Below are 14,643 nucleotides of genomic sequence, written 5' to 3' on the forward strand. Positions count from 1 at the left end.
TACATCCACATTTACCATTTATTGATATTTATTTTATCGTAACTAAGGAGACTTAAAACATTATTAAATATCAGTATTTCATAGAAGAAAGAGAATTGTAGCTACGAAACACACTTTAGAAAAGTAATACCTGGTTCATCCATGTAGTAGTAGATGTCAACATCATTTGACTGCATCACCACAAAACCTTCTCCCATTAATCTTGGTGGCCTAGAAGAAGGAGGGGAGAAGGCAAACTAAGTACATCTCCAGAATATACAATGTTCAGTATTCTAATTATGGTAGTAATAGGAGAAAACAGAGAGAGAAAAAAATCTAAAAAGTAATCAACTGTAGCATCCTGAAAAGCGTAAACATCTTTCACATGGACAGTGAAGTATTCCATAGCTAGACTAAAGAATATTCCATGTTAGACTAAGTAATAAAGTGGTACTGAAAAATTTTTAGTCAATATATTAGTTTCAGAAAGAAAAAAAATTTGTTTTACATTTTTTAAGTTTTAAATGAGAGAAATCAATTTAAACAAAGTTTAAATACAATAGAACAATCATTAGAATAATTATATTCTGCATTTGCAATAAAAATTTACAATTAAACTTAAAATTCAACCATTTTATATTAATACCTTACAACTGAATAAGAAATATTTTATATATTTGTAAAATAAACTTTAATCTTTCAGAAATATTAAATTAAAAAATGTTGTCATTTTTATTTTTAACAACTTTATATTATCTATTTCCATGAATATTTAGTTGATCAACTTGGAAACATTGTGGAATGAATGTCTCTCTACAATCACTTTCTCACAAACTACTAATTTTTATTTGCTTTGATTCAGCAATCCTTCTCTTTGTCATCCATACACCACCATATCTTCCTTCCACAGCAAAATTAACTTCTCAATCATCAGATAATATATACAAATTCAGCAACCTTCTTCTAAGTTTGTATTAAATGGGGGCACCTGGGTAGCTCATCAGTTAAGGTTTGACTCTTGATTTCGGCTCTGGTCATGATCTCTCAGTTTGTGGCGGTTCGTGGAATACAGCCCCGTGTCAGGCTCCATGCTGACAGTGCAGAGCCTATTGGGATTCTCTCTCCCTCTCTTTCTGCTCCTCCCCCACTCATGTGCAGACTCACTCTCTCTCAAAATAAACTTTAAGAATATGTATTAAATGACAAAAGTTAATGTTTAATATCATCATTTAATCTCCACACTTACTTCTGAAGAGTGAAAAATACAATTTTAAATCTTTTTACAAAAATTAATAGCAAAACTTCTTTTATCTTACTCTTGTAATCTTCACAAAATTCCGATTTATTCAATATTATAATTTTTACCCATAAATATAGAAATGTGTACACAGCCCACATTCTACAAGATGTTTAGCAAAATCTGTGATTATGAAGAGTGAGATGAGCTAACACAAAGCCTCCCTGGTACTAAAGTAGGGAAAACCTCTCCAGCATTCTACCCAATCCCCAGAAAATCTAATAGCAAGCTAGCCAAAAGTTAGAACTAAGAAGGAATAATCATGCTTCCTATAACTTCATAAACTTTATATTGCCTACACACAAAGATAAAAGCTGCGACATAGTGGAAACCCATTATATACACATATAAATTACACAAATGCAACCACGGAGTCTCCATCACAAAAAAGAACAGCGATTGATAATAACATAAAGACATGAGAGCTCATATCCCCCCATGAGCCTGTGGCCTGGAGTTAGATGAGAGTAATGTGTCTGCTATTTCTTCAGAGTTCCATTCCAATCATATGAAAGCATCCCACCACAATGAGGGTGAGTCTAGCATGCATCCTTCACACAATGTGTCTTAGTGGGTATCATTCATACAATGTGAAGCAACTACTTCACTGAAGACAAAACAAATATGAAAAGCTAGACAGAAAACTGACCAGAACTTACCTGTTAAGTGAGTTCTAAAACTGTCAGTTTTCCAAGAGTAATTTGGATTCAATTTTCAACTTTTCATTAACTCAAAATAGTACTCCACTATACTGCATTGGTTGAATATACTATTAATTCATCCCTTCTGGAAATACAAATATACCTGTAATGTATATTTTCTAACATACAAACATGTAGGTGTAATTGCCCAAAATAAGTTTCCCAAATACAGTGAGAAGGAGAAAGGTACCATTATAGGTATTATCTTTTACCAAAATATTTAAAATTAGAGTTCATCAATGAAGAGTATATCCATTCATCTTATAAAGTAAAAGTACACTGCTAACTGGTTTAACAGAGAATATACCCAATTATTGCCCAATTTGTACCAAAAAAACTCAAAAGGATGCTAAAGATTCTGATATCTACATTAGATATAAATAAGTTTTAATAACTTTCTTACTCATCATTTTGAAGACCAACATATCTTGGACTGGGAACAAGCATGACTCGAACATTTTCAAGCTTTCCTTTCACAATATGCATAAATTGGTCAAGATGACTGGAAGGTGGTTTTGTAGTATAAGTTAAGAAAGCATCATCAAAGTTGATACATAGAGTTTGAGGTTGGTAATGATTTCCAAAGGCCAAACGTCCCTAAAAAGTAGACAAGAGATATTATGACATAATATACAGGCCATATTTTTTCCTTCATTGACCTAATAACAGACATTTCAAATAAGAACTAAACAATTCCACTTTAGCACTATATACTATTCACACTACCCCACTGATCAATTTAGACTAGTGTTTAAAGAAATTTAAGTACTTTTGAATAAATAGCCCTAACAACCTAATAAATTTGTGCTACGATAGTACTGGTGTTAAAATAATTCTTTCACACTTTAAGAACTTTGGAACCAAAACAACTCTAAAAATTACTTTATTTTCTTAAGTGAAAATTTTTTTTGCAAAAATAAGAGGCTCTGTTATTAACCCACCAAACATTCATTGCAGCAGAATTTACTTACTGTGCTCACATTGACTTTTATAACTGGAATGAGTGATCTCCATGAAGATGTGGGGTCTTGAGATTCTGTTTTTACTTTAACTCTGAGGAAAAAAAATAAATTGACAAACATAAGAAAAACTTAAATAGCCAAGAATACACTTGGCTTCTTCACAATACACATTAGTACCAGCTGTAACTTTCCAAATACATCTAACGACTACTCCAGTAAACAAAATAATGACAGCATCTAACAATACTAATATCTTTAAATAGCTCTTGGAATGCATTCTATGATATACCAAGTTTCGATAATTTAAGTTGCCTTAAAAAATAATAATTCAGGTTGTCTTATGTCATGTTGTAATACAATGAGTATAATGATTAATGTAACGAGAGCATATCATAATTTATACTTCTGTCATTAAAACTTGTCACTCTAGGGGCGCCTGGGTGGCTCAGTTGGTTAAGCGGCCGACTTCGGCTCAGGTCACGATCTCACGGTCCGTGGGTTCGAGCCCCGCGTTGGGCTCTGTGCTGACAGCTCAGAGCCTGGAGCCTGTTTCAGATTCTGTGTCTCCCTCTCTCTGACCCTCCCCCGTTCATGCTCTGTCTCTCTCTGTCTCAAAAATAAATAAATGCTAAAAAAAAAAAATAAAAAAAATAAAAATAAAAATAAATAAAACTTGTCACTCTAAAAACAGTTTTGTTATTATACCTTGCTATTATACCCTCCCATGCTCGTGCTCTCTTTCTCTCAAAAATAAATAAACATCAAATAATAAATAAATAAATAAATAAATAAATAAATAAAATGAAAATGATAGGCCAAGAATAAGGAAAAGAAAGTGGCCGCTCACAAAGTACAAAAAGTTTAAGATACCAAATTTCACAACAAATCACTAAAGATTTCAGATGAGAACTCAAGGCGTATCTCTTCAATAACCCAGTAACTCCTAAATCACACTTCTGAAGCCATCTCCACTAAGGTAGTCCTCAGTACCTAAAACTAAATTTGAAATGGACCCCACTACCTTCCCCTCTAACTTCTTTCTCTAAGGTTCCCTGAGTATGACCACTGATTAAATTATAAGCTGGATTCATTACTGACTCCACCTTCTTACTCATTCTGCACATCTAATCTATCACTGTCTAACACATTCATTTACCTAAGTATATATGGAATCCATCCACCTTTCTCCCTTCTTGTTACCAACCCAATTGATGATAATCTTTTCCCTGAATTGTCACATCTTTCTTCCTTCTCAAAATGTATAACTTTTATTTCATTTTCTTATTGCAATAGGTAGTACTTGGGAGTGGAAAAGAGTAGTGAGAGGGAACATCCTTGCTTTGTACCTGATGTTAGTGGGAAAGTTTCTAGTTTCTCACCATTAAGTCTATTGTTGACTGTAGGGTTTCTGTAGATACTCTTTATCAAGTCAAAGAAGTTCTCTATTCCTAGTTTACAGTGAGATTTTAATCATGAATGGGGGCTGGATTTTGTAACATACTTCTGCATCTATTGATATGATCATTTGATTTTTCATTTTTAGCCTGTTGATTTTTGAATGCTGAGATAGCCTTGCATACGTAATAGTTTTTTAAGTAGATGAGGGCATTTATTCTCAATTATATATTTAATGGATATTCTGTCCCAGGCACTGAGCTGAGACTAGGGATATTGAGAATATGACAACTATTCTATTTTGAGGGAATTTGTAGCCTAGAATAGGAGTAAGAATAGTTAAGAGGCAATTTTAGCGCAAGAAGTGTTACCATAGGGAACAGAATTCGGTGGGCACACAAAGAAGGGTCAGAGGCAACTGGGACATGAAGGGTGAATGAGTTAGGCAAAGAATATCAAGAGTCTTCCATAGAGAAGAAACATATGCAACACAGAAGTTGTTTACTGAGGCTGGAGAAGATTGAGGTAGGAAAGGAAGAAATAAGACTTTCTATGTTTGCAGATGACACAATCTGACACAATCTGTATAGACTATCTGAAAGAACTGACAAAAAGACTCCTGGAAACAATAAGCAATTATAGCAATGTTGTGGAATTCAAAGTTAATATTATACAAAAGTCCATCACTTTCCTATATACCAGCAATGAACAAGTGAAATTTGATATTTAAAAAAAATTTTTTTAATGTTTATTTTTGAAAGAGAGAGAGAGAGACAGAGCGTGAGTGTGGGAGGGGTAGAGAGAGGGAGACACAGAATCCAAAGCAGGCTCCGGGCTCTGAGCTGTCAGTACAGAGACCGATGTGGAGCTCGAACTCACAAGCTGTGAGATCATGACCTGAGCCAAAGTCAGCCACCCAACCGACTGAGCCACCCCGGCGCCCCTGAAATTTGATATTTAAAACACAATACCATTTGCACTAGCACCCACAAAATGAAATACTTACATATAAATTTAACAATATATAGAGAAGATGTACATAAGGAAAACTATAAAACTCTGATGAAAGATATCAAAGAATCAAATAAATGGAATGATATCCCATGTTAATCGATAGGAAGACTCAATATGATCAGGATGTTAGTCCTTCCCAACTTGATCTACAGATTCAATACAATTCCAACTGAAACCCCAGAAAGTTGCTTTATGGATATTAACAAATTGATCCTAAAGTTTACATAGAGAAGCAAAAGACCCAGAATAGCCAACACACCATTGAAGGAAAACAACAAAGTTGGAGGACTGACACTACCTGACTTCAAGACTTCACTTAAAACTACAGTGATCAATGCCAACCTAACTTCCTAAGAAAAGAAGGATATCTGGGCTTATATTTTAGACCACTTCTCAAAGCTCTGTTAAGGTATAATTTGTATAAATGACATGCAAAAAAATGCACTTATCTAACAATTAACAAAGTTAACAATTTGGTAAACTTTGACACGTATATAAAGTAACGAAACAATAAAAAAAAAAAAAGAAACTACAGCAATCAAGACAGTGTGGTACTGGTGAAAAAATAGACACACAGGTCATTGTAACAGCTTAGAAAGCCCAGAAACAGATGAAACAAAGTCATATATTTGTATATGCACCATAAATGTATATACATGTGTATATATTCATGTGCATGCATTCAAAAGGAAAAAAACCAAATGGATAACAACAGTCATCAATTTGGAGAAAAATAGCACTAGTAAAGCAGAAAAGGACTGCTTTTTATATTATATAATTCTGTAATATTTGAACTTATAAAAGAATTGTAGAATTATTTGTAAATACAAGTCTTAGTCAAACTACAAAAAAAGATTAGGCTATGTTTAGGTGAGTAGCATTGCTGATATTCTAATAAAAGCAAATGATTAAATGTTGGAGATCAATAAAATTCAAGTGTGACAATGAACCTTTCAATTTTAGACTGGGCTCTTGTTCTTCCATTTTCCCGTGATTTATCATCCTCTTTCTTGGGTGGAATTATTGTTGGTTCCAAACCAAACAATTCTTGAAGACGTCCATAAAGATCCGAACGATTATAGACATGAAATTCAAAGTCATTGACTGTGATGTATAATCTGGTTTCTGCCTTTGGATCTAAAGATACCAATTACAAAAAAAAAAGTTTTTAGTCAACTTTTTAAAAGCTTTAGTCAAAGGTTTTATTAAAATCATTCACAGCTAAACTAACTCAATTTATTTTAAACAGAATTCTATGATAAAGAGAATCTTAAATTTTTAAAAATATATATTTAATTTATATAACACATAATTCATAAAAACATATAAACATATAAAAGTTTTTAAAGTATATAAAATAACAGAAAGAGAAAAAAAAGCTGATGTTACTATAATATTTCAATTTAGCATTCTAAAACAACCTGAATTTCTATATTTTATATTTCTGTGTAATATATTTTATATTTCTGTGTAATGACAGAATTTAAAGACTTCATGCTAAGAATAATAGCAAAGTGCCATTTATAGACTAAAAGTAAAACTTTATCCTAACAATAAAATTACAGTAAAATATAAATAGTAAAATGTTCAAAGCATGATGCATTTAAACATCACATTAGTATTTAAATTTTTACATCATAGAAACTAAGACTTGTCATAAAAACTAGTTTATTTTTTAAAAATTACACAATACTAAAACCAAGATCTTATAAACTGGAAACTTCAAATAATAATCTTCTCAAATAAAAGATATAATTACCATAAACATAAGTAAGAAGAGTAATTAATAAATCCAACTACAAAAGAGATTAATGAAGCACTTGTTTCTCCTGAAGAAATAATCTAAGACAGTGCATCACAGGTCAACCAAAGATGGTCAGGAAAAAGGTACCATAGTCAGTGCTTTCTTTTGTATGATCTTTTCTTATGTTATACAAGGGGTTTTTAGGGTTTTGTTTGTTTTTTTTTTGAGAGTGCTTTTCTTAACCTTTATCCATTTTTCTCCCTATCAAATTCAACTGAAGGACAATTAAATTAGATATGATCAGTTAGAAGAACTATGGAGAACTGTTATTAACTTTCATTATAGTAGCTTACACTGTGGTTTATCTTTATTTTTTCAAGTTTTTATTTAAATTCTAGTTGGTTAACATATACTGTAATACTGTTTTCAGGAGTACAATTCAGTGATTCATCACTTACATATAACACCCACTGCTCATCACAACCAGTGCCTTCCTTAATACCCATCGCTCATTTAGCCCATCCCCAGTCCACCTCCCCTCCAGCATCCCTCAGTTTGTCCTCTATAGTTAAGAGTCTCTTATGGTTTGCTGCCCTCTCTTTTTTTTATATGAGATATACACCTTTAGTAATGTACCAAATTTCACCAAAATTAATTTCTTCTTCAGTTAGCTAGCAAACAAAAAAACATATGAAATGTCAAACACCCTAAATAAATATAAATTTTATTTTAAATAAACAAAAAAACTATTATTCATACCTCAAAAATAAACTATGGAAAATGAATCAAAAACTTCCATTTTTTTAAATTTATTTATTTATATTCTAGTTAGTTAACATAAAGTGTGGTATTCATTTCAGGAGCAGAACCCAGTGATTCATCACTTAAATTTAACACGCAGTGCTCATCTCGACAAGTGCCTTCCTTAATGCCCATCACCCATGTAGCCCATATCCTGACCCACTTACCCTCCCCCAAACTGAGGGTTTGTTCTCTGTATTTAAGAGTCTCTTATGGTTTGCCCCCTTCTCTGTTTTTACCTTATTTCTCCTTTCCTTCATCAATGTTCATCTGTTGTGTTTCTTAAATTCCACATGAGTTAATTCATATATTTGTCTTTCTCTGAGTTATTTCACTTAGCATAATACACTCTAGTTCCATCCATGTTGCTGTAAATGGCAAGATGTCATTCTTTTTGATCACTGAGTAGTATTCCATTGTATGTATATGTGTGTGTGTATGTGTGTGTATATATATATCTCTCTTCTTCATCCATTTATCAGTCAATGGACATTGGGGTGCATTATCTTTACATAATTTGGCTATTGTTGATACAGCTGCTATAAACATTGGGGTGCATGTGCCCTTCGAATCACCATTTTTGTATTCATCCTGAATGTCTAGTAGTGCAATTGCTGGGTCGTAGGGTAGCTCTATTTTTAATTTTTTCAGGAATCTCCATACTGTTTTCCAGAGTGGCTGCACCAGTATCAAAGGGTTCCCCTTTCTCTACCCTTGCCAACATCTGTTGTTTCCTGTGTTGTTAGTTTTAGACATTCTGACAGGTGTGAGGTGGTATCTCATTACGGTTTTGATTTGTATTTCTCTGATGACGAGTGATGTTGAGCATCTTTTCACATGTCTGTTAGTCATATGGATTCTTCTTTGGATAAATGTCTATTCATGTCTTCTGCCCATTTCATCATTGGGCTATTTGTTTTTTGGGTGTTGAGTTTGATAAGGTCTTTACAGATTTTGGATACTAACCTTTTATCCAATATGTTGTTTGCAAGTATCTTCCCCCATTCTGTAAGCTGTCTTTCAGTTTTACTGATTGTTTCCTTTGCTGTGCAGAAGCTTTTTATCTTCATGCGATCCCAATAGCTCATTTTTGCTTTTGTTACCCTTGCATCCAGAGACATAACTAGCAAGAAGTTACTGCAGCCGAGGTCAGAGAGGTTCTTGCCTGTTTTCTCCTCTAGGATTTTGATGGCTTCCTGTCTCACATTTAGGTCTTTCAGCCATTTTAAGTTTATTTTTGTGTATGGTGTAAGAAAGTGGTCCAGGTTCATTCTTCTGCATGTCGCTGTCCAGTTTTCCCAGCACCACTTGCTGAAAAGAATGTCTTTATTCCATTGGATAGTCTTTCCTGCTTTGTCAAAGATTAGTTGGCCATACGTTTGTGGGGTCCATTTCTGGATTCTCTACTCTGTTCTATTAATCTATGTATCTGATTTTGTGCCAGTACTATACTGTCTTGATGATTACAGCTTTGTAATATAGCTTAAAATCTGGAATTATGATGTTTCCTGCTTTTTCTTTTTAAAAACATTACTTTGGCTACTCAGGGTCTGTTCTGATTCTGGTAAATTTTAGGATTGTGTGTTCAGCTCTGTGAAGAATGCTGGTGTTATACTGATAGGGATTGCACTGAATGTATAGATTGCTTTGGGTAGTATTGACATTTTAGCAATATTTGTTCTTTCAATCCATGAGCACAGAGTGTTTTTCCATTTCTTTGTGTCTTCTTCAATTTCTTTAATAAGCTCTCTAAAGTTTTCAGCATACAGATCTTTTATCTCTTTGGTTAGGTTTATTCCTAGGTATTTTATAGTTTTTGGTGCAATTACAAAGGGATCCATTCCTTGATTTCTCTTTCTGCTGCTACACTATTGGTGTATAGAAATGTAACCAATTTCTGTACATTGATTTTATATTCTGTGACTTTGCTGTATTCATTTTTCAGTTCTAGCAGTTTTCTGGTGGAGTCTTTTGGGTTTTCCATGTAGAGTATCATGTCATCTGTCAAGAGTGAATGTTTAACTTCTTCTTTGCCAATTTTTATGCTTTTATATCTTTCTGTTGTCTGATTGTTGAGGCTAGGACTTCCAACACTATGTTAAACAACAGTGGTGAGAATGGACATCCCTGTCTTGTTCCTGATCTCAGGGGAAAAGCTCTCAGTTTTTCCCCATTGAGGATGATATTAGCTGTGGGCCTTTTATATATGGCTTTTATGATGTTATGGTATGTTCCTTCTATACCTACTTTCTTGAGGGTTTTCATCACGAAAGGATATGGTATTTTGTCAAATACTTTTTCTGCATCTATTGCAAGGATCATATGATTCTTTTCCTTTCTTTTATTAATATGATGTATCACACTGACTGATTTGCAAATAGTGAACCAGCCCTGCAGCCCAGGAATGAATCCCAATTGATCATGGTGAATAATTCTTTTAATGTTGAATTTGATTTACTAGTATCTTGTTAAGATTTTTTGCATCTGGGTACATCAGGGATACTGGCCTGTAATTCTTTTAGTGGGATCTTTGCCTGCTTTTGGAATCAAGATACTACTTGCCTCATAGAATGAGTCTGGAAGTTTTTCTTCCATTTCTATTTTTTGAAATAGTTTGAGAAGAATTGGTATTAACAACATTCATTTTTTACAGAGTTAATACTTTTAGTTCTATTCCAATCTAGATTTTTCTTCATTATTTCCTAAGATAATTGAGGGGGGGAAAAGTTAAACCTAATCCTTAAAAAAACAAAAAACAATGTTTAGAAGCTGTAACTTTTCTTGCATTTTTAAAATAGCTCTTGACTTACGTTCCCTCCTATTTCTTCAGATTTATCACAGGATTAAAAACTAAGGCAACTCCCTAAACTATTACAGTCAAGTGTTTTGCCCCTTCTTCTTGCTATAGGTCAGATTCTTAAAATAAAATAAAAAGAACATGAAACACTGGATTTTAATACATTTGAAGTATTCTAAGACTTGATAGTAATAAACATCATTATCCATTTTTAAGTAAGTCCTCAAACACTACCACTCATAAGGTTTAAACCTTTCCTTAGTAGTCATCCACAACCTCTTCCCAAAATGCCAGGGTTAAATATCCAGAAAAGTACTCAAATATCTCCAATTTGATAAGTTGACAGGTGACAGGTATCTCACACTTGGTATATCCAACCAAACATCTGATTTTCTCACCCGAACTTACTCGACAGTATTCCTCATCTTATCAATAATATGTCAATCTTTTCAATTGCTTGAGCAAAAAAAAACGCTCACTTTCTTTCATGTCCAGATAGTATCAGCAAATTCTGTCAGACTTCCTTTCAACATCCATCTAAAATCCAACCACTTCTCACCACTCTGGCCCAAGTTACCATCAACTTGCACCTGTTTTAATACAAAAACCTCATAACTAGTCTCCCTGCTTTTGCCCTTATTCCCCTTATGCCAATGCCTTACACATTGGCCAGATCTTACAAAAACCTAACTGAAGTCATGTCACTCTTCCGTTCCCTCACTTTCTGATGGCTTCCCTTCCCACTTAGATTAATATCAAAGTCCTTTGAGTGACCTACAAAACCCAAACTCCAAACTCCAAACTCCAAAACTCCAAACTCTTTGGAGTGCCTGGGTGGCTCAGTCGGGTAAGCATCCAACTTTGGCTCAGGTCTCAGGTCATGATCTCACAGTTCATGAGTTCAAGCCCATGAGGCTCTATGCTGATAGCGCAGAGCATGGAGACTGCTTTGAGTTCTGTCTCCCGCTCTCTCTGCCCCTCCCCTGCTCACTCATTCTTTCTCTCTCTCAAAAATGAATAAACATTTTAAAAAAACAAAAACAAAAAAACCGTTCTCTTCTCTCCTAATCTTCCCTTCAAATAAACTGGTCTCCATTTTGGTAATTAAATAGGAACAGAACAACCAGGAAATGTTATTCCCCCAGATATTTACAACTCATTTCCTTACTTGTTTCATGTTTCTGTTTAACTACTCCCAATCAATGAAGCATTCCCTGATTTCCCTATGTAAAACAGTGCCCTCCCTGCAAACCAGAACTCCTATTTTACTGAATCTGTTTTTATTTTCCTCAATGCCATATTTTCCTCACCCATTCCTCAATGCTATATATATTTACTTGCTAATTACCTGAATCCCTCCCAACTTGAATGAAGAAAGCTCTGTAAAAGAAGGGACTTGTTTTATTCACTGTTATATCCCCGGTACCTATGACAATTCTCAGCACATAAAAGGATTCATTTGTATGAAATAACAGAGCATCTTGCTACAAATCATACTCCTAAGTAAAACAAAAATATCCACAAACACATCTTAGAGTTTTTGAAAACCCCACATGTAGAAGCATAATAACTGCAATATGGAATATTCTTCTAGTCCCACATTGATCTATATAAGTAGGAATTAATTATTATACAATTCTTCAAGGTCATAAATTACTCAATCAAAATTTACCTCAAAACTCATTTAGATCATTTGTTTTCAAATTCACTTACAGAATAGTTTATCATGATTCCTGAATATAAATGCCCTGATCATTAGGACCATGCTACAAAAGCCACTGGATGAGCTGCAGAAGCAGCAATGGGGAAATTAAGAGTCTGGACTAGCTCCTAATTGGATCAGCGGTGATGAATAAACAAAGTGACCGTATAAGAATGGAAACAGGATTCCTCTCAATTCATAAGTAACTTTCTGGATATGTACAAGCAATTCTCTTCCTTCAATATAACTGACATGATATGAATATGACTACATTAACTTAATAAGGACACCAAGGCACAAAGCTAGAGAAGATATTAGTCTCTAAGGGTATTCTGACAACACTGACAAACACTAAACATCTGATACTAAAATACTGGAAGAGCCCCTCAACAATACCTACCCTATGTACCCAACTTTTTTTGTATTAATTATTATTTATTGTAACTTCCCCCACTAGAATGTAAACTCCACTAGAGAAGCATTTTTCCTATTGTGTTCACTATTACATCCCTGGTGCCTAAAATAATGTCTGATACATAAGAGGTGCTCAATAAATTAGTTAAATCATTAAATAGAAATAATGGGTTTTTTAAACTTTCAATTTATACTGAATTCTTTTTTTAAATAATCTTCCATTTCATCATGTAATACAATGTTCATAATAATAAAAGCAGCTCACCTCTACTGAAGACATGCTCTGTCCCAGCCACTGTTCTAGGCACTCTACTCACCCAATCTCATTTAATCCTCACAGCAACCCTGGTAGTCAGAGCCCAAGACTGCAAGACTAGAAAGTAGTAGAAGAACCCAAGATTCTAAATACTGGGTCTTCACCACAAAATAAAATTACTTATCAATTATATTAATAAATGTAATGATGGTTTCAAAAAAATGTTATTAATCCCTGAAAACAAAAATGTGTCAAGAATCCAGTTATTTCTTTGCAATTTTATGAAAAATTGATCAACAGTCAAACCTTAAATGCAGTATTTAAAACGGTTAAATTCTGGTAACACTAGATCTTTCAATGATATTTATCTCTCCTGGGAATCTTAAAAGCAGATTTTAAGTTTCATTCATTCTGATGACGCTGAAAGTCAAAGCAAGAAATGTAATTTATATATAATTTAAGAAAGGTATAATCAGTTGACTTTTTAAATCTCATCTCTATATTAACATTGCTCTATCCTTGAAGGCAGAGATCTTTTTCTCACACTCCTTATCATCTAATATTTACATAGTGGACTCCCTGAAAGTATATGTTAATAAAATACTCAATTAGATAGATGTAAACTATAAATATAAAAGGCTCTTCACTTAATAAGCAGTTAATTTATGGAGAAAAAGGGTAAATGAATGTTGGAAAACTGCTTAAGTCTCCTGAGCAAACAGTTAATTGAGTCTTCTTGTTTTCCAAAGGGAAATTAGGAAAAAGGCACTTATTTAATTATGTAATTGGGACACATGCTATTTGTAGTAAAAAGCTATAGTGTGAAGTGCTGCCAAGGCCTTGTAATACTTAGAATCAATACTTAGTACAAAGACAAAATAGTACACTGGCCTTTTAAAAATTGTTCAGGGGTTTCTATTTCCTTTATTTAACAAACAAATAAGATTTAGATGCTACAAATTTAGAATACTCGAGTGTATTAAGCTAAAACTTCTAAGTGACACAATGACAGAAAGGGACATACTTTACCGTCATCCTTTCACTTCTTAGCCATGTAAGAACTTCTCTGGGTAAGAAAGATATATCCCTCATTATTCAGATCGGTATTGATTTAAACACTGTATCATCACATATCAAGAAGCAATGGATCCTGCTTATTTTCCAAAAGAATGGCTTGAAATCAACTATCCTAAAAACCAAAATAAAGGTTTTTGATGATATCCTCAACAATTGGTCTTTGGCCAACAACCAAATCACTAATTTCATGACCTAGGAAATATTTTACAACAAAAGCTATGGTAAACAAATCAGATCTGCTTTTCCTTTTTTAAAAAAAAAGATTAAACTGAACAACTGACAACTTTAAATCTGCTCCTGGATTAAATTATCCCAGCCAAGCTCAATGACACAGAATTTCTACTTGAACACTCCTCTTTTCTCCTAATAAAACAGTTCTAAAACTTCCTCATGAAAATCTTAGCCTTACCCACAGACAGACCTTAGCCTATCTCCTTGGAAGGCTAGTGGCAATTATCTATTCAGGTACACACTCCAATTAGACTTTCAGATTTTTCACCAAGA

General features: G+C 33.6%; 1 protein-coding gene across 9 annotated transcripts in view; it reads right to left on the reverse strand.

The window, feature by feature from the left end:
• BLTP1 (bridge-like lipid transfer protein family member 1) overlaps positions 1-14,643 on the reverse strand; it is a 214,936-nt gene that overhangs the window by 173,285 nt on the left and 27,008 nt on the right. For all 9 annotated transcript variants that reach the window (XM_053901272.1, XM_053901273.1, XM_053901274.1 and 6 more), the window contains 4 exons: positions 6,299-6,485; positions 2,949-3,030; positions 2,381-2,574; positions 131-210 (listed from right to left, as the gene is read on the reverse strand). In XM_053901272.1, the coding sequence (XP_053757247.1) occupies positions 131-210; positions 2,381-2,574; positions 2,949-3,030; positions 6,299-6,485 (543 nt within the window). The remainder of the gene's footprint in view (positions 1-130; positions 211-2,380; positions 2,575-2,948; positions 3,031-6,298; positions 6,486-14,643) is intronic.

The sequence above is a fragment of the Panthera pardus genome, unplaced genomic scaffold (assembly GCF_024362965.1).
Source record: "Panthera pardus isolate Hobbes unplaced genomic scaffold, ASM2436296v1 HiC_scaffold_13, whole genome shotgun sequence".
In the NCBI taxonomy this organism is placed as follows: domain Eukaryota; kingdom Metazoa; phylum Chordata; class Mammalia; order Carnivora; family Felidae; genus Panthera; species Panthera pardus.